Source organism: Rhinoraja longicauda, chromosome 34 (genome assembly GCF_053455715.1).
Source record: "Rhinoraja longicauda isolate Sanriku21f chromosome 34, sRhiLon1.1, whole genome shotgun sequence".
In the NCBI taxonomy this organism is placed as follows: Eukaryota; Metazoa; Chordata; class Chondrichthyes; order Rajiformes; family Arhynchobatidae; genus Rhinoraja; species Rhinoraja longicauda.
In genome coordinates, this window is record NC_135986.1 from 21777211 (window position 1) to 21803692 (window position 26482).

The 26482-nt window shown below is 47.5% G+C and overlaps 2 protein-coding genes across 6 annotated transcripts in view; one reads left to right on the forward strand and one right to left on the reverse strand.

The window, feature by feature from the left end:
- Positions 1-26482, reverse strand: part of LOC144609402 (acylphosphatase-2-like) — a 46906-nt gene that overhangs the window by 18419 nt on the left and 2005 nt on the right. The window contains exons 1-3 of one of the 5 annotated variants that reach the window (XM_078427868.1): positions 17724-17751; positions 12821-12988; positions 5069-5085 (exon numbers count right to left, since the gene is read on the reverse strand). In XM_078427868.1, coding sequence (XP_078283994.1) covers positions 5069-5085; positions 12821-12988; positions 17724-17736 — 198 coding nt within the window. In that variant the 5' untranslated portion in view covers positions 17737-17751. Of the gene's footprint in view, positions 1-4996; positions 5086-12820; positions 12989-17723; positions 17981-26482 lie in introns of those variants that run through there. The other 4 variants (XM_078427869.1, XM_078427870.1, XM_078427872.1 and 1 more) reach the window with 4 other exon arrangements.
- Positions 17647-23092, forward strand: LOC144609401 (putative G-protein coupled receptor 75). The gene is made up of 2 exons (XM_078427867.1): positions 17647-18068; positions 20517-23092. The coding sequence occupies exon 2, from the start codon at positions 20618-20620 to the stop codon at positions 22172-22174; it is 1557 nt and encodes a 518-aa protein (XP_078283993.1). The 5' UTR covers positions 17647-18068; positions 20517-20617; the 3' UTR covers positions 22175-23092.

Consider the following 26482-nt stretch of genomic DNA (forward strand, 5'->3'; position numbering starts at 1 on the left):
CTATATTTAAGAGGGAATTAGATATGGCCCTTGTGGCTAAAGGGATCAGGGAGTATGGAGAGAAGGCAGGTACGGGATACTGAGTTGGATGATCAGCCATGATCATATTGAATGGCGGTGCAGGCTCGAAGGGCCGAATGGCCTACTCCTGCACCTATTTTCTATGTTTCTATGTTTCTATTAACGGAGTGTGGGAGGAAACCGGAGCACCCGGAGAAAACCCACGCAAGTCACTGGGAGAACGTATAAACTCCGTACAGACTGAAGGTAGACACAGAATGTTGGAGTAACTCAGCTGGTCAGGCAGCATCTCAGGAGAGAAGGAATGGGTGGCGTTTCGGGTCGAGTCCCTTCTTCAGACTGAAGAAGGGTCTCGACCCAAAATGGGTGACGTTTTGGGTCGAGACCCTTCTTCACTCTGAAGAAGGGAGTCGACCCGAAACGCCACCCATTCCTTCTCTCCTGAGATGCTGCCTGATCCGCTGAGCTACTCAAGCATTTTGTGTCTACCTTCAATTTGAAACGAGTGTCTGCAGTTATTTTCCTACATAACTCCGTACAGACAGTACCCATAGTCAGGATCGAACCCATGTCTCTGGTGCTGTAAGGCAGCAACTCCAACGCTGCGCCACCGTGCCTCCCAATTGCAACAAAAAAATAGTTCAGAGCTGAAGTAAAGATTAAAAAAAATATCTATACAGAGATCTCTACCATTGATCCAGAAACATGAGTTTGAATGGGTAGGATAGGTTTGGACTGGATAGGAATCTGAGGGGTAACTTTTCCACAGAGGGTGGTGGGTGTGTGGAACGTGCTGCCAGAGGAGGTAGTTGAGGCAACTCTCCCAACGTTTCAGAAACAGTTAGACAGGTACATGGATAGGACGGGTTTGGAGGGATATGGACCAAACGCAGGCAGGTGGGACTAGTGTCTCTGGGACATGTTGGCCGGTGCGGGCAAGTTGGGCCGAAGGAGCTGTTTCCACACAGAATCACTCTATGACTCAACAGTTGGAACTTAAATTGAGGTAATCAAATAAATTGGAAACAAAAAGCTATTATCTGTAATGGTGAGCAGGTAACGGCTGGTTTATCGTAAAATCCCATCTGGTTCTCTAAAGCCCTTGAGGCCAGGAAATCTGGCTTGCTTATCCTGTCTGGCCGACACGTGACTCCAGATGCGGTAGGCTTTTAATTGGTTCCTTAGTCCTGGTGCAATTAAGATGGGCAATTATTGGTGGTCTCTACCCCACGAACATGTAAGTGAAAAAATCTGCAACAAAAATCAGCTTTGTAAGAAGTACCTTATAAATGGTAGGGAATTGAGGAATGCAGTGGAACAGAGGGATCTGGGAATAACTGTGCATTGTTCCCTGAAGGTGGAATCTCATGTGGATAGGGTGGTGAAGAAGGCGTTTGGTATGCTTGCCTTTATAAATCAGAGCATCGAGTATAGAAGTTGGGATGTAATGTTGAAATTGTACAGGGCATTGGTGAGGCCGAATCTGGAGTATGGTGTGCAGTTCTGGTCGCCAAATTATAGGAAGGATGTCGACAAAATGGAGAGGGTACAGAGGAGATTTACTAGAATGTTGCCTGGGTTTCAGCACTTAGGCTACAGAGAGAGGTTGAACAGGTTGGGTCTTTATTCTTTGGAGCGTAGAAGGTTGAGGGGGGACTTGATAGAGGTTTTTAAAATTTTGAGAGGGACGGACAGAGTTGACGTGGGTAGGCTTTTCCCTTTGAGAGTGGGGAACATTCCAACAAGGGTACCTAGCTTCAGAATTGAGGGACAAAGGTTTAGGGGTAACATGAGGGGGAACTTCTTTACTCAGAGGGTGGTGGCTGTATGGAATGGGCTTCCGGAGGAAGTGGTGGAGGCTGGCTCGATTTTATTATTTAAGAGTAAATTGGATAGGTATATGGATAGGAGGGGATTGGAGGGTTATGGTCTGAGTGCAGGTAGATGAGACTAGGTCAGGGAGAGTGGTCGGCGTGGACTGGTAGGGCCGGACAGGCCTGTTTCCATGCTGTAGTTGTTATATGTTATATGTTATATGTTATAATTGCCTTCATGAGAATGAACAGCAACATTATCTCACTTCACATATGCTGCTGGGTGCTTACATCTCCTTTTCCTTCATTCCGAACTTCCAGTCCCCTCAATCTGTTTGCTTTTGTGCTGATTACTTCACTTAAGTCCCGGATCTACACTGGTTTAGTTTAGTTTACAGATACAGTGCGGAAACAGGCCCATCGGCCCCACCGAGTCCGCACCGCCCAGAGATCCCCGCACATTGACACAAATGCCGCGACACGGTGGCGCAGCGGCAGAGTTGCTGCCTTACAGCGAATGCAGCGCCGGACACCCGGGTTCGATCCCGACTATGGGTGCTGTCCGTACGGAGTTTGTACGTTCTCCCCCGTGACCTGCGTGGGTTTTCTCCGGGATCTTCGGTTTCCTCCCGCACTCCAAAGACGTGCGGGTTTGTAGGTTAATTGGCTTGGTAAAAGTAAAAATTGCCCCTTGTGTGTGTGGGACAGTGTTAGTGTGCGGGGATCGCTGGTCGGCGCGGACCCGGTGGGCCAAAGGGCCTGTTTCCACGCTGTATCTCTACACTAAACTAAAACCACCCTACACACACGAGGGACAAGTCACATTTATACCAAGCCAATTAACCTACAAACCTGCACGTGTTTGGAGTGTGGGAGGAAATCGGAAATCCCGGGGGAAACCCACGCAGGTCACGGGGGAGAACGTACAAACTCCGTAAAGATGGCACCCGTAGTCAGGGTCAAACACGCCACTGTAAGGCAGCAATTCTACCGCTGCGCCACCGTGCCACCAACTTGAATCCCAAATTTTCACTCCGATTAATAAGTTGCATTTAAACCAATTGTGTCTTTTCCCCTCACTTTTTTTTCTTATACATTCAGTTGTTACGTTTGATGGGTCTGGGCCTGTACTCGTTGGGAGTTTAGAAGGATGAGGGGCGATATCATTGAAATCTGCCGAATAGTGAAAGGCCTGGATAGAGTGGATGTGGAGAGGATGTTTCCACTAGTGGGAGACTCTGGGACCAGAGGACGCAGCCTCAGAAGAAAAGGGACGTTCCTTTAGAATGGATTTATTCACAAAATGCTGGAGTAACTCAGCAGGCCAGGCAGCATCTCAGGAGAGAAGGAATGGGTGACGTTTCGGGTCAAGACCCTTCTTCAGTCTGACACCATCCTATACCCGCTAGGGACAATTTTTGCACTTACCATCCCAATTAACCTACAAACCCGGTAGACACAAAATGCTGGAGTAACTCAGCGGATCAGGCAGCATCTCGGGAGAGAAGGAATGGGTGACTTTTCCGGTCGCCCGAAACGTCATGCATTCCTTCTCTCCCGAGATGCTGCCTGACCCGCTGAGTTACTCCAGCATTTTGTGTTTACCTTTGATTTAAACCAGCATCTGCAGTTTTTTTCCGACACAACCTACATACCTGCACGTCTTTGGAGTGTGGGAGGAAATCGAAGATCTCGGAGGAAACCCACGCGGGTCACGGGGAGAACGTGCAAACTCCGCGCGGACAGCGCCCGTAGTCGGGATGGATCCCACGTCACCGGCGCTGCATTCGCTGCGAGGCAGCAACTCTACCGCTGCGCCACCGTGCCGAGTTCTATGACTTTAAGGCTGTTGCGAAGCACTGCATTTTTAATTGCTTTCCTAATGTCGAAAGCCAACGTGTATTTTGAAAGCTTGTGCCAGGGGCTAGGTGCCTCAGCTGCCAGACACGGGAAAAGTCACAGGCAATACACCATGATTTTCTGATAAGCAGCGGTCGAGATCGCTTGCCCCTGGCGTGCGTTTGGAAAATATAGACAAGGCTGCATTATCTTTCATTTCAAAAAGGCCATCAATTGATGGCTGCTGGATAAAATCAGCTTCAACTGAATGCATCTGTGAGGGGTAGCTCAAGTTTGGCTAATCTGTTTGTAACTCTTGAGGGGCTCCCTGGCACGGTGGTGGGTTGAGAAGAAAGGACTCTTTAAAACTGCGTCAAAGAATCGCTGGCATCCATTTGAATAGGCAGACAGACCTACGACCATACAGTGGACCGTCAGCCGACAGAATCGAAATATTAAAATGTTTGTTTGTTTGTTTCTTCAGCAGGTCAGACAGCACACCTCTGGTGAAAAGGAATAGGTGACGTTTTGGGTCGAGGCCCTTCTTCAGACGAATGCGGTATTACTTGTTGGCCTTCATAACAAGAGGAGTTGAGTATAGGAGCAAAGAGGTCCTTCTACAGTTGTACCGGGCCCTGGTGAGACCGCACCTGGAGTACTGTGTGCAGTTTTGGTCTCCAAATTTGAGGAAGGATATTCTTGCTATTGAGGGCGTGCAGCGTAGGTTCACTAGGTTAATTCCCGGAATGGCGGGACTGTCGTATGTTGAAAGGCTGGAGCAATTAGGCTTGTATACACTGGAATTTAGAAGGATGAGGGGGGATCTTATTGAAACATATAAGATAATTAGGGGATTGGACACATTAGAGGCAGGAAACATGTTCCCAATGTTGGGGGAGTCCAGAACAAGGGGACACAGTTTAAGAATAAGGGGTAGGCCATTTAGAACGGAGATGAGGAAGAACCTTTTCAGTCAGAGAGTGGTGAAGGTGTGGAATTCTCTGCCTCAGAAGGCAGTGGAGGCCAGTTCGTTGGATGCTTTCAAGAGAGAGCTGGATAGAGCTCTTAAGGATAGCGGGGGTATGGGGAGAAGGCAGGAATGGGGTACTGATTGAGAATGATCAGCCATGATCGCATTGAATGGCGGTGCTGGCTCGAAGAGGCGAATGGCCTCCTCCTGCACCTATTGTCTATTGTCTATTGTCTACTGTTTACTTCTACGTGCTGAGCAGACCGACTCCTTCTTAAGAAGAACGTGGAAAGTCAAAAGAATTCCTCTCAAAATAGAAGGATGGATTCCCCTTCAATAAGTACATACTCACATTTGACACTCTGGTGTCTTAGGGGTGACATAGTGGGTGAGAAACGGATCCGTTGGGAGTCAGCAATCTTACCTTTCGGAAAAAGACACCTGGAAATGAAAAAGAACAAAAAGAAAATCATTCATCATTTCCTGCAGAGAGTGCAGCTGCAATGCTTGAGGGATGTTTCCCGGGTCCCCAGCAGTCTGAACGTGAGCAACATGGTACAAAGACAGATCGGGTGGCACAGTGGCGCAGTGGTAGAGTTGCCGCCTGACAGGGCTTTCAGCGCCAGTGACGCGAGCATGATCCTGACCACGGGCGCCGTCTGTACGCAGTTTGTACCTTCTCCCCGTGACCTGCGTGGGTTTCCTCCGAGATCTTCGGTTTCCTCCCACACTCTAAAGACGTACAGGTTTGTAGTATAAGAAAATAACTGCAGATGCTGGTACAAATCGATTTATTCACAAAATGCTGGAGTAACTCAGCAGGTCAGACTGTTGGAGAAAAACTGCAGTTGCTGGTTTAAATCAAAGGTAAACACAAAACACTGGAGTAACTCAGCGGGTCAGGCAGCATCTCGGGAGAGAAGGAATGCGTGACGTTTCGGGTCGAGACCCTGCTTCAGTCTGAAGACCCGAAACGTCACGCATTCCTTCTCTCCCGAGATGCTGCCTGACCCGCTGAGTTACTCCAGCATTTTGTGTCCAGCAGGTTTGTAGGTTAATTGGGATGGTAAGTGCAGAAACTGTCCCTAGTGGGTATAGGATGGTGTTAATGTGCGGGGATCGCTGGTCGGTGTGGACTTGGTGGGCCGAAGGGCCTGTATCTCAAAACTAAAAAACTAAACTAATCTGGTGTTATACTGGCCCTTTGCGGAACAAAGTTAATGCACTACCTCTGACACCTAAAGGTTCTGGAACTCTTTTTGACCCTTCTGTGCAGAATGGTGGATAATTCCCATCCTTTTAGAAGCATCTGCATCACGAGTTAAAAATGGACACAATGCCAGAGGTATTTGCTCAGATCTCTTTCAAAAATACTGCTGTGATTCCAGTGGGTTTGGTGCGTTGCCTCATTGTTTTGATCGCAGGGGCTCTATCCAGCTCTCTCTTGAATGCATTCAGAGAATTGGCCTCCACTGCCTTCTGAGGCAGAGAATTCCACAGATTCACAACTCTCTGACTGAAAACGTTTTTCCTCATCTCAGTTCTAAATGGCCGACCCCTTATTCTTAAACTGTGGCCCCTTGTTCTGGACTCCCCCCAACATTGGGAACATGTTTCCTGCCTCTAACGTGTCCAACCCCTTAATAATCTTATACGTTTCGATAAGATCTCCTCTCATCCTTCTTGACCGTGAGGGGAACAGGCTAGTTTGAGAGTTTGTGACTCTCTACGTCATGTCGTGTGCGGGTTATTGCTGGGAAAAGTCCCACGCGTCAGTTGGGAGGGACCACACCACCAACGCCCAGCTCTGTGGGGAGGTTCCACCTCTGACCGAGGAGGTCAGGTTCGAGAAGGATGAGGCTTGCTGGGCATTCCCACAGAGCAACCTCGTTTACCAGCAAACAAGGTTGTGCTGTGGGAACGCGCCCGTGGAAGACGGAACCCGGGACCAACAAACAAGACGGTGATGAAGACGTTGATGGAAGACGCATAGGTGGAGGCAAAAGAGGAGCTTGCCAGCTGCATGGAGGACAGAGATGTGTGGTGCGTCCATAACCGTGCCCGTCGGAAACCAGCACCACTGCATCGCTAATGCTCTCAACGATCCCAATTAATTAATTCACAAAATGCTGGAGTAACTCAGCAGGTCAGGCAGCATCTCAGGAGAGAAGGAATGGGTGACGTTTCGGGTCGAGACCCTTCTTCAGACTGATGTCAGGGGGGCGGGACAAAGAAAGGATATAGGTGGAGACAGGAAGATAGAGGGAGATCTGGGAAGGGGGAGGGGAAGAGAGGGACAGAGGAACTATCTAAAGTTGGAGAAGTCGATGTTCATACCACTGGGCTGCAAGCTGCCCAGGCGAAATATGAGGTGCTGTTCCTCCAATTTCCGGTGGGCCTCACTATGGCAATGGAGGAGGCCCATGACAGAAAGGTCAGACTGGGAGTGGGAGGGGGAGTTGAAGTGCTCGGCCACCGGGAGATCAGGTTGGTTAACGCGGACCGAGCGCAGGTGTTGAGCGAAGCGATCGCCAAGCCTGCGCTTGGTTTCGCCAATGTAAATAAGTTGACATCTGGAGCAGCGGATGCAATAGATGAGGTTGGAGGAGGTGCAGGTGAACCTCTGTCTCACCTGGAAAGACTGTTTGGGTCCTTGGATGGAGTTGAGGGGGGAGGTAAAGGGACAGGTGTTGCTTCTCGTGCGGTTGCAGGGGAAAGTGCCCGGGGTTGGGGTGGTTTGGGTGGGAAGGGACGAGTGGAACAGGGAGTTACGGATGGAACGGTCTCTGCGGAACGCAGAGAGGGGAGGGGATGGGAAGATGTGGCCAGTGGTGGGGTCCCGTTGTAGGTGACGGAAATGTTGGCGGATGATTTGTTGGATCCGCTGGCTGGTGGGGTGGAAGGTGAGAACGAGGGGGATTCTGTCCTTGTTATGAGGGGGGGGGGAGGGGGAGCAAGAGCGGAGCTGCGGGATGTAGAAGAGACCCTAGTGAGATCCTCATCCAATTAATTAATTAATTACCACCGCCAATTAAATAATTAATTAAAATTAAATTAAATTAATTAATTGTGACTCTGGGCAAACTCTGAAAACTATTTTCATGTATACTAGACCAAGTGGACCCGTTGGGCCCAAACCTCTCCTGAATTGGTGCAGCACCCCCTCCTCCATCACCCCCCTCCCCCCTCCCCTCCTCTCTCCCCCTCATCCCTTCCCACCCTCCTCCCCTCCCTTCCCCCCTCTTCCCCGCTCCCCCCTCATCCCCCTCCCACCATCCCTCCCCTCTCGCCCCCTCCCTCTCCCCCTCCCCCTCCTCTCTCCCCCCTCCTCCCCTCCTCCCCCTCACACCCCCTCTCCTCCTCCCCCTCCCTCCCTCCCTCCTCCCCTCTCACCCTTCTCTCTCCCCCCTCACCCCCCTCCCACCCTCCTCTCCTCCCCCTCCCTCCATCCTCCCCCTTCCCTCCCTCCTCCACTCTCCCCCTCACGTTCCCCCTCCTCCCCTCCCTCCCTTCCCCTCCCCCACTCCATCCCCCTCAACCCCCCTTATCCTCCCTCCCTGCCCCCCTTCCTCCCTCCCTCCCTCCCCCCCCTCCCTCCCTCCCCCCCTTGGAGATAGATTTAAACTTTAAAATGTGAATAACTTTAAAAATATAACAATGAAACGTCTTCCATTAGCACCAAAGGGACAAGGGTGAGTGAGGTGGGCGTAAAATTGTCACGCTATCGTGTACCGTTTTGGCTGTAGCTCAGGAACAAACAAACGAGACTTCAAGTATTTAGATGTCATCCCCTTTGCATAGCAATCTATTAAAGAAAAGAAACACCGTGTTTATGCAGTCAAAGACAATCGACCATCACCACTGGGGGATTTTTTTTTAGCAATTTTGTGAGAAGAATCTATCTGTTGCACTGCTGCTCAGGGAATAATCCGATGAGATAACGGTGACCAAAGATAAGACTAAATGTTATCAACAATACGACAAGAGCCCTTGTCAGACCCCTTTTAATGGAGGAAGCTTTAATCTTGATCGCTCAGGATGATAAAACTGCACAACTCTCAGTCCACACAAATAATCCTGCTGCTTTTTTTTTGCTGCAGATCTGAAGTTAAACCCCTGCAGCGATTATTAAGATGCCTGTCGTGTGCGAGTTATTGGAGGAACAGCATGCCTTTCGGATATGTAGCTTGCAGCACCACCAAGAGGACAGAAATGCACACTGGGTTTAAACCCGGCACACTCAAGAATTGGTGTTTAGTTTTAGATTTTTTAGATTTTTAGATTTATCATTTCATTTATCATATCATATCATTTATATACAGCCGGAAACAGGCCTTTTCGGCCCTCCAAGTCCGCGCCGCCCAGTGATCCCCGTACATTAACACTATCCTACACCCACTAGGGACAATTTTTACATTTACCCAGCCAATTTAGAGATACAGCGAAGAAACAGGCCCTTCGGCCCACCGGGTCCGCGCCACCCAGCGATCCCCGCACATTAACACTATCCTGGGCGGCACGGTGGCGCAGCGGTAGAGTTGCTGCCTTACAGCGAATGCAGCGCCGGAGACTCAGGTTTGATCCTGACTACGGGCGCCGTCTGTACGGAGTTTGTACGTTCTCCCCGTGACCTGCGTGGGTTTTCTCCGAGATCTTCGGTTTCCTCCCACACTCCAAAGAGGTATGTAGGTTAATTGGCTGGGTAAAATGTAAAAATTGTCCCTAGTGTGTGTAGGATAGTGTTAATGTGCGGGGATCGCTGGGCGGCACGGACTCGGTGGGCCGAAGGGCCTGTTTCCGCTCTGTATCTCTAAATCTAAAAAATCCTACACCAACTAGGGACAATTTTTACATTTGCCCAGCCAATTAACCTACATACCTGTACGTCTTTGGAGTGTGGGAGGAAACCGAAGACCACGCAGGTCACGGGGAGAACGTACAAACTATGTACAGACAAGCCCCCTTAGTCATGATCGAACCCGGACCTCTGGCGCTGTAAGGCAGTAGCTCTACTGCTACACCATTTCGCAAAAAGTCCAAAATAGTGACAGCAATCCTAGACAATAGGTGCAGGAGGAGGCCATTCGGCCCTTCGAGCCAGTACCGCCATTCAATGTGATCATGGCTGATCACTCTCAATCAGTACCCCGTTCCTGCCTTCTCCCCATACCCCCTGACTCCGCTATCCTTAAGAGCTCCATCTAGCTCTCGAATGCATTCAGAGAATTGGCCTCCACTGCCTTCTGAGGCAGAGAATTCCACAGATTCACAACTCTCTGACTGAAAAGGTTTTTCCTCATCTCCATTCTAAATGGCCTACCCCTTATTCTTAAACTGTGGCCCCTTGTTCTGGACTCCCCCAACATTGGGAACATGTTTCCTGCCTCTAACGTGTCCAACCCCTTAATAATCTTATACGTTTCGATAAGATCCCCTCCATCCTTCTAAATTCCAGTGTATACAAGCCTAGTCGCTCCAGTCTTTCAACATATGATAGTCCCGCCATTCCAGGGATTAACCTAGTAAACCTACGCTGCACACCCTCAATAGCAAGAATATCCTTTGTTAGTTTAGTTAAGTTTAGAGATACAGCCCGGAAACAGGCCCTTTCGGCCCACCGGGTCCGCGCCGACCAGCGATCCCCGCACATTTACACTATCCTACACCCACTAGGGATAATTTTCACATTTACCGAGCCAATTAACCTACAAACCTGCACGTCTTTGGAGTGTGGGAGGAAACCGAAGATCTCGGGGAAAACCCACGCAGGTCACGGGGAGAACGTGCAAACTCCGCACAGACGGCGCCCGTAGTCGGGATGGAACCCGGGTCTCCAGCGCTGCATTCGCTGTAAGGCGGCAACTCTACCGCTGCGCCCCGTTAACTGTTCTAAGTGTCAAGCGTTTGTGCCTATCTTATATTCTAAGTGACAATCTGCATCTGGATTGAGAGTGTACGCTTGGGCTCGCCGATGTACAGGGGGCCACATCGGGAACACTGGATGGAGTAGGAGGTGCATGTGAACCTCTGCCTCACCTGGAAGGACTGCTGTGGTCCCTGCGATCCTTCCAGATGAGACAGAGATTCAAATGCACCTCCTCGAACCTCATCTATGGCATCCAGCGTTCCCAATGTGGTTTTCTGCACATTGGCATTGCCAAGTGGCCGCTCTGCTGAACACTTGCACTCAGAAGTCAAGTCAAGTCAATTTTATTTGTATAGCACATTTAAAAACAACCCACGTTGACCAAAGTGCTGTACATCAGTTCAGGTACTAAGAAACGAACATACAATGGCACACAAACATAACAGCACATACTGGGGAAGTCCAGAACAAGGGGTCACAGTTTAAGGATAAGGGGGAAGTCTTTTAGGACCGAGATGAGAAAGTTTTTTTCCACACAGAGAGTGGTGAATCTGTGGAATTCTCTGCCACAGAAGGTAGTTGAGGCCAGTTCATTGGCTATATTTAAGAGGGAGTTAGATGTGGCCCTTGTGGCTAAAGGGATCAGGGGGTATGGAGAGAAGACAGGTACAGGATACTGAGTTGGATGATCAGCCATGATCATATTGAATGGCGGTGCAGGCTCAAAGGGCTGAATGGCCTACTCCAGCACCCCCTCAGAGGGCCTCAAACGGTAGGGAGTAGAAATCGGTTTTGAGCCTGGACTTGAAGGAGTCGATAGAGGGTTCTGATGGGGAGAGGGATGCTGTTCCACAGTCTAGGAGCTGCAACCGCAAAAGCGCGGTCACCCCTGAGCTTAAGCCTAGACCGCGGGATAGTCAGTAGCCCCAAGTCGGCCGACCTGAGGGACCTGGAGATAGGGTGGTGGGTTAGAAGATTTTTGATATGGTGGGTGGGTGGGGGGGCAAGCCCGTTTAGGGCTTTGTATGTGAATAGGAGGAGCTTGAAGTTGATACTGTACTGGGAGCCAGTGGAGAGAGGCCAGAATCGGGGTGATGTGGTCCCTTTTACGGGTACCGGTCAGGAGTCTCGCTGAGGCGTTTTGGACAAATTGCAGGCGGGATAGGGCCAAGGCATGTGGGATCTCCCGGTTGCAAACCATTTTACCTCCCCTTCCCATTACTACACTGACCTTCATACTCCGAGCCTCCTTTATTGCCAGGGTGAGGCAGCCACACGCAGCCAAACATCACCCATTCCTTCTCTCCGGAAATGCTGCCTGTCCCGCTGAGTTACTCCAGCATTTTGTGTCTATCTTCGGTGTAAACCAGCATCTGCAGTTCCCTCTTACACCAGAGCAACTGGGTAGCATTAGGAGAGGCAGATTTTATTTCCCCTCCTGTCCATTATTATCATTGCCAACTTTAGTACCTTGTCCTCTTCCCGAGTTGACATCAGGCAATTGGACACAGGCAGGATTTAAAATTTTAGATTTAGAGATACAGCACGGAAACAGGCCCTTCGGCCCACCGGGTCCGCGCCGCCCAGCGATCCCCGCACATTAACACTATCCTACACACACTAGGGACAATTTTTACATTTGCCCAGCCAATTAACCTACATACCTGTACGTCTTTGGAGTGTGGGAGGAAACCGAAGATCTCGGAGAAAACCTACGCAGGTCACGGGGCGAACGTACAAACTCCGTACAGACAGCGCCCGTAGTCACTATCGAACCTGAGTCTCCGGTGCTGCATTCGCTGTAAGGCAGCAACTCTACCGCTGCGCCACCGCGCCTCCCTTATGGGAATGTCAGCTACGGTTAAATACTGCACAGGTACTTTTTAACATTAGGTAGCATTGGGATCATTCATTACAATTCATATTTTTCCTACAGAAGATTATCTGTAGTGCAACACTCTCTACGGTATTTGTAGCTCAGAAATAGGTCCTATAAATAAATATAGCAGCACGGCATAACTGATGAATCTAGAAATGTTGACTGCCTTGCACAGATAAGCAAATTCCGAATTACTGAATTTAAGAGTGGTCAGCCACTCTTGCCAAAATAGGCTTATAATAACCCAGATATATTTCCCAATTGCGTACATCTCCTTAGCGTTTTTGCTTTTTCTGATGGCACCTGCCTTTTTTGCAAGTTTTGCTGGGCTATTTTCAGCTGACTCCCTCCCTCCAGCCAGGGAAAGGGAGATCAAATGAAATTTAAAAAGCAGGGAAAAGGAAAAAATGCTTGCCCCGCATCACACCAACCCTGCACGTTTCCGAAGACCTCGTAATCCACGGACCTCAGCCCCGCGCCGGTGGAGCTCATCTCTGACGCCGGCCGATGCAGACCAACGAACGAGGCCACTGCAGTCTTGATGGCTGAGCCACTGCTTCTGTCTGCAGCCTCTGCAGGATCCGAATGGGAGCAGAATCCTGCCATCAGTCAGAGGGAGAGGAAGGAAACACCAGAAGAGAGAACGAGAATGAGGGGTGTTTACAAAATGGTGAAAATGTATCTTATATTGTTAAACTAGCATTGCAATATATTCACATACTGTATGTCAGAAATGAATTTGGGAGAGCTTTACATCAGCCAAAACATTATGACCTGATGAGCCAAAACATTATGACCACCTGCCTAACAAGCCGTTGGTCCTCCGTGTGCAGCCCCATACGCAGCAGGGTGCGATGCACTGTGTATTGTGACACATTCCTCCTGTGACCACCATTAAACTTCTCTGTGACTTGTGCCAGTCGACCTTCTGTCGGTTCGGACCAGACGGGATAGCCTTCGTTGCCCTCGCGCATCGATGAGCCTTGGGCGCCCAACACCCTGCCTGTTGCCGGTTTGTGGTTTGTCCCTCCTCGGACCACTGTCGGTCGGTACTCACCACTGCTGACCGAGAGCACCCCACAAGCATTGCCGTTTCAGAGATGCTCTGACCCAGTCGTCTGGCCACAACAATTTGGCCCTCGTCAAGTCGCTCAGGTCTTTACTCCTGCCCATTTCTCCTGCATCCAACACATCAACTTCAAGGACTGACTGTTCACTTGCTGCCTAATATATCCCACCCCTTGACAGGTGCCATTGTAACAAGACAATCAATGTTATTCACTTCGCCTGTCAATGGTCATAATGATTTGGCCGATTGGTGTATAATACATTTTATGTGCACTGACTTCACATTGCGCATGTAATTTTAAGGCACAGGTTTTGTTCACCAATTTAAATGCGTTATCATTTCAGGTGAAATAAATCACAATGGAATATTACATATACATTCATCATAAGATTTAATTTTTTTAACGTTTTTTTCAAACAGATTTTCTCATGTACTGTGGTTTTGAACACGTAGTACTAATTTCATTGCAGATAGTTTTTCACCCAAAGTTGACAGGTGATAAAGTGCAGGATTTTCTCAATTTGCTATGGTGGACAGCTGTTCGTTTTGCTATACACTGTTCGAATAACACTCTGAAGCCTTGTTCTATTACAACTTCTTGCATTTGGGCAATCAGAACCATTAGACAGAATAAAGGGGTCCTCCCCTGTGCCATACTTAGAGACTCGCACTGATTTCTCCCCATCCCCTCCATCCTTTCCTCTGGCTTCACAATTTGCAACTCTTCAATCCTATTATCTCAAACCTTTTTTTCATCTCTTGGCCTTTGTCCAACCATCTGCTTATCACCCCACCCCCACCGATGTTCACCTATTGCCTGCCACGCTTTGTCCTGCCCCTCCTCTCTTCAAGTCATCAAATTTATTCAGTTTCCAGCTGGTTTGCACAACAGAAGATAAACACAAAAAGCTGGAGTAACTCAGCGGGTCAGGCAGCATCTCTGGAGAGAAGGAATGGGTGGCGTTTCGGGTCGAGACCCTTCGTCCAATGCTGAAGTAACTCAGCGGGACAGGCAGCATGTCTGGGAGAGAAGGAATGGGTGTCATTTCGGGTCGAGACCCTTCTTCAGACCCTTTTACATAACAAGGGAAAATTCTAAATTTATATTGGAATCTTCCCATGAACAATGATTAAGCTTGGGAAAATTTGATTAAAAAGAAAATCAATGTTTACATTTAGACACTAGTTTGGACAATTAAAAATTCTTGCAATGCACAAAGTTAAGAGTTTAGGGATAGGCAATTTCTCACTCTTGCTTGAAATTCTTATATATTCATCTATCAATATACAATAGGTAGACACAAAATGCTGGAGTAACTCAGCAGGTCAGGCAGCATCTCAGGAGAGAAGGGATGGGTGACATTTTGGGTCGAGACCCTTCTTCAGACTGTTGTCTGGGGAGGGGGGCGGGACAAAGACAGGATGTAGACGGAGACAGGAAGACTAGTAGCAGAACTGGGAAGGGGAAGGGATAGAGAGGGGAAACAGGGACTACCTGAAGTGGGAGAAGTCAATGTTCAAACCGCTGGGGTGTAACCTGCCCAAGCGAAATATGAGGTGCTGTTCCTCCAATTTGCACTGGGCCTCAGAGTAATTACAATACGGACATACGCCCAGAAAGGTGGGAAAATTGCCCAGGTTCATCCACTTCACTGAATCCAGAACAAATGAAGTACAGCTGGTTCTCAATCAATCTACACTCAATCATCAGCAAAGTCATGGAGACTATCGTCAAGAGTGCTCTCCAAGTGCCACTTGCTCGCAATAACCTACTCACTAACACCCAGTTTGGGTTTCACCAAGACTCACAGGTAGACAGGGTGGTCTAAAAGGCACATTGGCCTTCATCAGTCAAGAGTACTGAGTACAGACGTTGGGAGGCCATGTTGCAGTAGTATAAAATGTTGGTGAGGCCGCATTTAGAGTATTTGTGTTCAGTTCTGGGCACCATGGTATAGGAAAGATGTTGTCAAGTTGGAAAAGGTTCCGAGAAGATTTACGAGGTGTTGGGATGTTGCCAGGACTAGAGGGTGTGAGATACAGGGAGAGGTTGCGCAAGCTAGGACTTTATTCCCTGCAGCACAGAAGTATGAGGAGTGATCTTATAGGGGTGTATAAAATCAATAGAGGAATAGAATGGGTGGACTCACAGAGTCTCTTGACCAAAGTAGGGGAATCGAGAGCCAAATGACATAGGATTACGGTGAAGGGGAAAAGATTTCATAGAATCTAAGGGGTAACTTTTTCTCACAAAGTGTGGTGGGTGTATGGAACGAGCTGCCAGAAGAGGTAGTTGAGGCAGGGACTATCACAACATTTAGGAAATAATTAGACAGGTGCATGGATAGGGCAGGTTTAGAGGGATATGGATCAAACGCAGGCAGGTGTAACAAGTGTAGATTGGACTGATGTTGGCCGGTGTGGGCAAGTTGGGCCAAAGGGCCTGTTTCCATACTATATCACTCTGACTCCAGATCAAAAAAAACTAAGACGTTTGTCAGGTGATTTCATCTGATTGTCAGGCTGCTTTTACTTGATTAGCTCTCAATTTTCCAATTATTTTCTTCTTAATTGATTCTAACATTATTAAGCAATATACAATAGCCTAATTAACCTGTGGATCCCCCTTTTATTCTTCCTCCCTTTGAGAATAGAGGTTTCCCAATTCTTCGCCAGAATCTTAGGATTATTGGAAGTATAGAACTAAAGCACTAATTAATTAGTTAGTATACAACAAAAACTTTTCACTGGACCTCAGTACACATGACAATAAACTAAACTATAACAGTATAACTAAACAAATTATTTAAGAGACTAGGTAGACACAAAATGCTGGAGTAACTCAGCGGGTCAGGCAGCATCTCTGGAGAGAAGGAATGGGTGACGTTTCGGGTCGAGACCCTTCTTCAGACTGATGTCAGGGGAGGGGGCGGGACAAAGATAGAATGTAGTCGGAGACAGGAAGACTGGGAAGGGGAGGGAGAGGGAGAGGGAAAGCAGGGGCTATCTGAAGTTAGAGAAGTCATTGTTCATACCGCTGGGGTGTAAACTTCTCCAAGCGAAATATGAGGTGTTGTTCCTCCAATTTGCACTGGGCCTCACTCTGACAATGGAGGAGGCCCAGGACAGAAAGGTCAGATTGGGAATGGGAGGGGGAGTTGAAGTGCTGAGCCACAGGGAGATCAGGTAGATTAAGACGGACATATCTAAGAGACTATTTCTTTTAAGATCGTATAGAGTAACTCACCTGCACCATGGGACTGTAAGAAAATAACTGCAGATGCTGGTACAAATCGAAGGTATTTATTCACAAAATGCTGGAGTAATTCAGCAGGTCAGGCAGCATCTCAGGAGAGAAGGAATGGGTGACGTTTCGGGTCGAGACCCTTCTTCAGTCTGAAGAAGGGTCTCCACCGGAAACGTCACCCATTCCTTCTCTCCTGAGATACTGCCTGACCTGCTGAGTTACTCCAGCATTTTGTGAATATGCACCATGGGACTTATCAGCCTTAGTTTGGCTGATACTAATTCTCCATTTAATGTTGGTATAATTTAATTCCTATCGTGTTGTCCTATCCTTCCACCTATTAATAAAGATGCAGCTATGCAGAGAGAATCACAATAATATCAGAGATAAATGTCCTGTTCCACAGAAACTGCAGATGCCAGTTCTTGCATGTGTTCCAGCCCTATATTCCATTCTGAGTGGTGTGTGGCTCTTTTATAAATGGTACATGGCTTCCACACCTTCGCCAACCAGTGTTATATGTGCATTGATAAGTACTCTGTGGAATTCTCTGCCACAGAAGGTAGTTGAGGCCAGTTCATTGGCTATATTTAAGAGGGAGTTAGATGTGGCCCTTGTGGCTAAAGGGATCAGGGGGTATGGAGAGAAGGCAGGTACGGGATACTGAGTTGGATGATCAGCCATGATCATATTGAGTGGCGGTGCAGACTCGATGGGCCGAATGGCCTACTCCTGCACCTATTTTCTATGTTTCTACTCGTTGTACATGCACGTATATGGGGTGATGTAAAAGTAGGACATATTTGTACCCAGAGATTGGTTGAAACCAGAGATTGGTTGAAAATTACCATCAAAATAATGGGTTTTAAGACAGAAAAATGCAACATGCATCCAATCACATTCATCGTAGAAGTGAATATATGTCCATGGGCAGGTTCATCAATCTGTGCCAACCTGTCGATAAATGCATCAGGGCCACAGCTCGCAAGCAAAACACATTTCCAATTCGTATACGTACTTGTAGTTTCCATGGTAACACTCCTTAGAAACCGGAGATTGCTCCGGACTGCAGCATCGGATGGGGAAAAAAAAGCTTGTTTAACAATGAGGCCGCAATGTATGTTGGCGTATTGAGTGGGATGGTTGATTATCTCTCCGAGTTTTAACATTTGGCTTTGCATTTTTCGCAATGTGGACGGCGCTTGATGCAACCCGTCGGGCCTGAGGATTTCTGATTCCCTCAGCCGTCAATGTCAAAGAGCTGCAGTACCGAGCCCAAATGCCAAAGTGTCGTCTCATGGAGATTTAGCACATCGCCGATCACAGCCAAAATGTGAGCCTATGATCAAAAGCAAACCGAGTGGTATGTATTGGCACTTAATTCGTTTTTGAGTAACGATTCTGCGAATGAAAAGCCATTGCAAAATTTATGTTAATTCAGACATCTAAAGTACCAAGAATGTACATTTTATTCTTTACTCTTTCATGTGTACCTTGGTTCGAACAAAATACTGTTAGAAACGACCTGCAGAGTTTTTTTTTCCCTATCATCCAAAGGTGTTGAAAATGTTATACGTATACATATACATATGTTATAGGTATATTTAGTACAGTACAACATTGGACAAATTATTCTCGATGTTTGAAACAAAATATATATATTTCACAAAATGCTGGAGTAACACAGCAGGCCAGGCAGCATCTCAGGAGAGAAGGAATGGGTGACGTTTCGGATCAAGACCCTTCTTCAGACTGATATGATTCTAAAGCTTTTGGTACACAGCATGTAAATGTTATATAAATGCGTAACTGTGTGTGTCTCTGTAGCAATCAGCAGCAGTACAAGGAAGGCATTTCAAATCCATGGATGACAATCACAGTGTCAGCATTGTGCGATCAACATACACACCTCCGTGAATTCTCCCCATCATTTCTTGGGAGTACAATCAATGTTATTTTAGAGAAAATTGTACCATAATGCATTATTTTCACAAAGAAAGGGTGAGAGAGCTGATCTAATAGGACTTCACTTTGCACAGGAAACAGATTGAGGGGGAATATTACAAGTCTGGTCAACCAACTTCAAGGTGAAGGTGCAACAGCTAATTAGTGACAAATTATAGGCATACTTTTTGATGGGTTATCTGTACACCGATCAGCCAAAACATTATGACCACTGACAGGCGAAGTGAATAACATTGATTATCTTGTTACAATGGCACCTGTCAAGGGGTGGGATTTATTAGGCAGCAAGTGAACAGTCAGTTCTTGAAGTTGGTGTGTTGGGTGCAGGAATTAGGGGGTAGGGGGCAACTGGGGTTAGGAAAAGGCATGACCCTCTGAGTTACTCCAGCGCTTTGTGTCTATCTTCAGTATAAACTAGCATATGTCGATCCTTCCTACACAGATTCTTGGGGGAGTTGTTTAGAATATGAGGAAAATATGAATGAGATTACTGCGAATGGGTTCAGAAAAGATTTACGAGGATGTTGCCAGGACTAGAGGGTGTGAGCTAAAGGGAGAGGTTGGGTAGGCTGGGTCTCTATTCCATGGAGCGTAGGAAGATGAGGGGAGATCTTATAGAGGTATACAAAATCACGAGAGGAATCGATCAGGTAAATGCAGAGTCTCTTGCCAAATTGAGGACCAGAGGACATAGGTTCAAGGTGAAGGGGAAAAAAATTAATAGGAATCCGAGGGGTAACTTTTTCACACAGAGGGTAGTGGGTGTGTTGAACAAGCTGCCAGAGGAGGTAGTTGAGGCTGGGACTATCCCATCGTTTAAGAAACAGTTGGACAGGTACATGGATAGGACAGGTTTAGAGGGATATGGACCAAGTGCAGGCAAGTGGGACTAGGGTAGCTGGGACCATTGTTGCCTGGTGTGGGCGAGTTGGGCTTAAGGGCCTGTTTCCACACTGCATCACTCTATGACTCTATGAATGGGTGCTTGATGGGTCAGCATGGACTCGATGGGCTGCAGGGTCTTTTTCTGTGCTGCATTACCATAATGATATATTAAAGGTATCACAAAATGCTGGAGTAAGTCAGCTGGTCAGGCAGCATCTCAGGAGAGAAGGAATGGGTGACGTTTCGGGTCGAGACCCCTCTTCAGACTGATGTCAGAGGGGGGGGGGGGGGGGAGGGCGAGATAGGATGTAGTAGGAGACAGTGGGAGAACTGGGAAGGGGGAAGGGAAAGAGAGGGACAGAGGAGCTATCTGAAGTTGAATAATGATAGTTCCATGAGTGATAGTTCTACTAAATAACCAAAGTCTGTAGTCTCTTTTTTGCTCTGGTTTATTTTCACCCACATGTTTAGACCGTAATGGTGTTTTCTTGTTTTGATGTGTTTATGCTTTATTCTTAATTGTTAACTGTATGTTTAGATTTAGATTTAGAGATACTGCGCAGAAACAGGCACTTCGGCCCACCGGGTCCGCGCCGCCCAGCGATCCCCGCACATTAACACTATCCTACATCCACTAGGGACAATTTTTACATTTGCCCAGCCAATTAACCTACAAACCTATACGTCTTTGGAGTGTGGGAGGAAACCGAAGATCTCGGAGAAAACCCACGCAGGTCACGGGGAGAACGTACAAACTCCGTACAGACAGCACCCGTACCTGAGTCACCGGCGCTGCATTCGCTGTAAGGCAGCAACTCTACCGCTGCGCCACTGCGCCGTTTGTGTTGTCATTTGTGAGCGGAGCACCAAGGCACATTCCTTGTATATGCATACTTGGCCAATAAACTTATTCATTATTATTATTATAATTATAATTATTATATATTATTTCTGTTTCCAGGAACCACAATTAATCCATCAAAACACTTTCTGAAATTGCCATTTAATTCTACCTGAACGGACACCCAACCATATTTTATAAAAGACAAGCTCCGTTTCAAGATGAACACAAGCCTGGAATGTATTTTCCCTGTGCTCACCAACTGCTCTCCAGGCAAGAATCAAACGGAGGTGCAAACAGCCATCCACAGAGCCACACTGGCCACCTGCATCCTTCTACTTATCCTGGTGTTCTGCCTTGGCTCCTACGGGAATCTAATTGTCTTTTCGTCCTTCTTCAATCCATCTTGCCGAAAGTTTCGGACTCATTTCGACTTCATGATTCTGAACCTGTCGTTCTGTGACCTCTTCATCTGCCTCGTTACAGCCCCCATGTTTGGCTTCGTGATGTTCTCCAGCAACGGGGCCAGCGTGTCGGACGCTTTCTGCTTCACCTTCCACCTCACCACCACGGGCTTCGTGATAATGTCTTTGAAAACGGTTGCTGTTATCGCCGTCCACCGCCTGCGCATGGTGCTGGGGCAGCAGACAGAACACTGCTCCTCGTTCCTCTGCAGGCTCCTTTTCACCGCCATCTTGTGGGTCATCAGTTTCACCCTGGCCACCTTGTCGGCCATGACGAGGTACCACGGCTCCAAGATCTGCGTGCCGCTGCTGGGGCTGGTCAACGAAGACGGCAAGGCCATCTTGTACACGTACGTCGTGGACTTCACCCTCTGCGTGGGCATCGTTGCCGTCTCTTACGCAATGATCGCTCAAACTCTGCACAAGAACGCACAGATACGCCGGTGCCCCGTAATCACCGTGGTCGACCCCAAAAAGCCTGACTCCTTTCTCCCTCCTGAAGGCCCGGGGCCATCTTTATACAGAAAACAGAAATCCAACAAAGCTCCCCATGTGCAGATACATCTGCACGCCACCGTCCAAAGTAAAAATGCCCTGGCGTCCAATAAAAAGCTCGAGCAAACTGTGAATCTTTCAGCTGTTAAGGATTCCAAAGCTGTCGTGACTTGCATTATGATTCTGCTATCAGTCGTCTGCTGTCTACCACTGGGTATAGCGCTGGTGCATGACGTCTTATCGTCAGAAAACAGTTTTATCATCTATCAGTTTGAGCTCTGCGGGTTGACCCTAGTGTTTTTTAGGTCAGGCCTCAACCCATTTATCTATTCCCGGAACAAATCTGGCCTGCGCAAGAAGGTGGCGTGGTACACGCACCTCGTGGGCCTACTGCTGTGCTGCAAGCAGAAAACGAGGTTGAAAGCAGTGGGAGACGGCAGCCTGGTTGCCAACAGGAACAAGTCCTCCCACCACGACACCAACTCGGCATACATCCTCTCTCCCAAGCCCCAGAGAAAGCTCGTTGACCAGGCCTGCGGCCCGAGTAATTCAAAGGATGCCTTCACCTCCGTCGAGCCTCAACAGAAAGTGCAGAGCCCCTCGACGCCGATCAACACTCGGATGGAGCCCTATTACAGTATCTACAATGCCAGCGGCCTCCAAGAGAACAGCACTCCAACAAGCCTGCAGCCCAAGAGGCAAAACTTCGGGTCAGCTCAGTCCTATACAGGAATGTACTACCACATCTCAAAGACATCCGATTTCACGCAGGACCATGACAGCACCTCTGCCAAACATATTCCTATCCCATCTGTCTAAACCTGCCACCTGTCTATGTGAATAGTAAAATAGGAATGGACAAAATTCCAGTGGCAAGAATGTTTTTGCTTGAAAGCAGACAATAGACAAATAGGTGCAGGAGTAGGCCATTCGGCCCTTCGAGCCAGCACCGCTATTCAACGTGATCATGGCTGATCATTCTCAATCAGTACCCCGTTCCTGCCTTCTCCCCATACCCCCTGACTCCGCTATCCTTAAGAGCTCTATCTAGCTCTCTCTTGAATGTATTCAGAGAATTGGCCTCCACTGCCTTCTGAGGCAGAGAATTCCACAGATTCACAACTCTCTGACTGAAAAAGTTTTTCCTCATCTCCGTTCTAAATGGCCTACCCCTTATTCTTAAACTGTGGCCCCTTGTTCTGGACTCCCCCAACATTGGGAACATGTTTCCTGCCTCTAACGTGTCCAACCCCTTAATAATCTTATACGTTTCGATAAGATCAATTATCAGCAATATACAAATATTGCTGATCGTAGGGCACTGGACTGTTAAATATCTGACATATACAGTATATGAAATAATGAACATTGGTTATTAACTAACAATCCATAAAACTCTGGTCCAGCATGGCTTTTGTATGTTCCCTGCCAGATGACATGGATATATGTTACAAATTGTATGAATGTCCACCCAAATTGTCAAAAGCCACAGGACATTATTGGTGGCAGAGTGGTTGATTTAACATTAAACAGGTTTATGGGACAGGTGGAAACCATGTCCAACTCCACATAAATGAGCCTCTAATATGATTTTCAGTGGCGATGGATTTTAGCTAAACGATTATACTGGGATTGCTCTCCTGGGCTGATAATGTTTGAAAGGAAATTTAATGGAGAACAGGCTGGGTCCAAATCTCTTCTGCAGGCCCGGCAACCCCCTCCGTGCAAACCCCCCCCCCCCCCCCACTCATGCACTTCATCGCGCGGGACTTCTCCCTTTGTGACGTCCAAAACGCAGCTCGGCGGCGACGGCCATCTTGTTTGACCCTCTGCCCCACGGGAGGTCAGGTGCGGGGCACGCCGGTATGGGCGCCTGTCCTCCCGGCAGAGGGGGGGAGCACATTTATTAAAGTCAGTGGCAGCTCGTCTGCTCAGCAGTCCCGCCCCCCCCCCCCCCCCCATTGGCCGCCACTCCGGCGGGTCCCACCCCCGGCGGCCATCAGGGCCCCCCTTCCCTCATTGGCCGCCACTCCCATCACTCCAGCGGGTCCCGCCCCCGGCGGCCATCAGGGCCCCCCCTTCCCTCATTGGCCGCCACTCCGGTCACTCGAACGGGTCCCATCGTGATGTCGAGCTCTGAAGACGAGCAGCGTTCGTTGAAAAGGTAATTTTTCAACTTTATAATGTCTATAACTTTAAAAATATAAGACCAATGTGAATGAAACTTGCATTAAGGTGACCCCAGGACATTGGTGAGTAAGGTGGGTCTAAAATTGTCGCGCTATCGTGTGACAGGGGCACAATGATAAGGCATGATTATCCGGGGACGACAACAAACAGAGAGTTTGAGGAATATAATAATAGATGATGCACAAGATCAAGATCAGCTGTGAGGGGGGTAATTAGAGAAAATCTGGTGCAGCTGACAGTTCAAGGATGCAGGACACGGAATTAAAATAATTTAGTTTAGTTTAGAGATACAACGTGGAAACAAGCCCTTCAGCCCACCGAGTCCGCGCCGACCAGCGATCCCCGCACATCAACACGACCCTACACACTAGGGATAATTTAAAACATTTTATGGCAAGCCAATTAACCTACAAACCTGAATGTCCTAGGAGTGTGCTGGGAAGACAAAGAACTTAAGAGAAAACCCACGCAGGTCACGGGGAGAACGTACAAACTCTGTCAGGATTGAACCAAGGACTCTGGCGGTGTAAGGCAGCAACTCTACCAATATGCTATCGTGCCGCCCAAATGTTATTTGGGGGGGCGAGGGGTGATGATGAGGAATTTTAAAATATATATAACGTATGTTTGTAAGCTGCAACTCACTGCCTTTGAGAATGATGGAAGGAGTCATTCAGGGATTTCAAGGGGAAATTAGAAAGGCGATCCAGGAAAATAATTTGCAGGGCTATGGAAAGAAGAGGTGAATAGTACTTGACAGGATTACTCTAGAGAACCTGTACTTTATTTTTGAGCTGAATGATCCCCTATGCTGGAACGATTCTATAATTCGACAACAGTGTGCTGTCAGACAAATCATTGGCCAGACTCACGGAACTGACAAAAGTTGAGCGATTTCTGACAGTGCTCAATGTCATCTTTCAGCAAAGAAGAAATTGTTGCAATAATCATCACTAGGTGGGACTGGCGCAGTTGGGGCATTGCAGTCGGTGTGGGCAAGTTGGGTTGAAGGGCCTGTTTAAGTGAAGCTTTGAAATACAGGCTTTTGTGTGAATCTGAAGCCATTATAATGGAAGAAACACACCTGTGGAGAGAGCAACCCAGAGTTAACATTATCCCAGTGTTAATAATGCAAAGAATGCATGTGTGGAGAGAGAGAGAGAGAGAGGAACCCCAAGCTAATAATACAAGAAACCCATCTGTGGAGAGAGAGAGAGACATAGAAAGAGCGAGAGATATAGAAAGAGAGATAAAGAGAAAAAGAGAGAAATAGAGATAGAAAGAGAAATATAGAAAGAGAGAAAGATAGAATGAGAGAGATGTATAGAGAAAGGGAGAGAGATAGAGAGAGAGATGGAAAGGGAGAGATATATAGAGGGAAAGAAAGAGAACGAGAGATGTATAGAAAGAGATGGAGAGAAACAGAGACAGAGAGAACAAAAGAGAGAGAGAGATAGAGAGTGTGAGATAGAGAGATAGAGGATGAGAGAAAGAGATAGTTCGAGAGATAGAGAGCAAGATAGAGAATCAGAGAAAGAGAGATAGAGAGATAGAAAGAGAAAGCGAGAGATAGAGAGAGAAAGAGAGATAGAACGAGATATAGAAAAAGAAAGTGAGATAGAGAGAGAACGAGATAGAAAAAGAGAGATACAGAAAGAGAGATATATATAGAAAGAGATAGAAATAGAAAGAGAGATAGGGAGATAGGGAGGGAGGGAGAGATAGGAGAGAGATAGAGGGAGAGAGAGATAGAACGAGATAGAAAAAGAGAGAGGGAGGGAGAGATAGAACGAGTGATAGAAAAAGAGAGAGAAAGAGAAAGTGAGAGATAGAGAGGGAGGGAGAGAGAGAGATTGAGAGAGAGGGAGAGTGTGAGATAGAGAGGGAGGGAGGAAGAGAGAGAGAGAGAGATAGAGATGGAACGACAGATAGAAAAGAGATAGAGAGATAGGGAGATAGAGAGAGGGAGGGAGAGAGAGAGAGAGGGAGGGAGAGAGAGAGAGATATAGGGAGAGAGAGAGAGAGAGGGAGGAAGAGAGTGAGGGAGGAGATAGAGAGTGAGGGAGGGAGGGGAGATAGAGATTGAGAGAGAGATAGAAAGAGAAAATGAGAGATAGAGAAAGAGAGAGAAAGGGAGAGAGAGATATAGAAAGAGATAGAGAGATAGAAAGAGAGTGAGAGGGATAGAGGAATAGAGAGAGAAATATATAGAATGAGATAGAAAAAGAGAGAGAATATATATAGAAAGAGAGGGAGGGAGGGAGAGAGAGAAAGTGAGAGAGATAGAGAGATAGAAAGAGAGATATATAGAAAGAGATACAAAGAGAGAGATAGATAGAGGGAGAGAGATAGAACGAGGTAGAAAAAGAATGAGAGAATATATAAAGAAAGAGAGAGGGAGATAGAACGATAGAAAAAGAGAGAGAATATAAACATAGCACAAAAAGTAAGGAAATTTGTGTTTGGTAGATTATTTCTTTGTTGTAACAATGCTTCTTGGCAATAAATCTTATACCGTTGGAAAGCCTGTTTATTACCCTTTTAAATGGTGCCACATTTGTAAGGAACATGCATTTGTGGGATGAGCAGCAGAGCTGAGTATATGGGATGCGCCCATGAAAAATTTGCCAAATCTTCTCTGCCAATGCCAAACAGCTTATTCTGCTGTTGCTATTGACTCTTGTTTTGAGCTTCTGGTACCCCCAGGTGCTGACAAGAATGGGATGCCATCCCACAACAGTGTGTGACCAGGCTGGTGACCAGCATGAGGAGGAGGTGCCAGGCTGTTGTGGCTGTGTATGGTTCTTCCACACGCTACTGTGGCTCCTGTTTATTAAATGAATAAATTGTTGAATTGCCAATATGTCTTGTTTCTTCAGACCAATCATCCAATCCACCAAACAACACCGAACAAGAGTCAATGGCAGAATAAGCTGT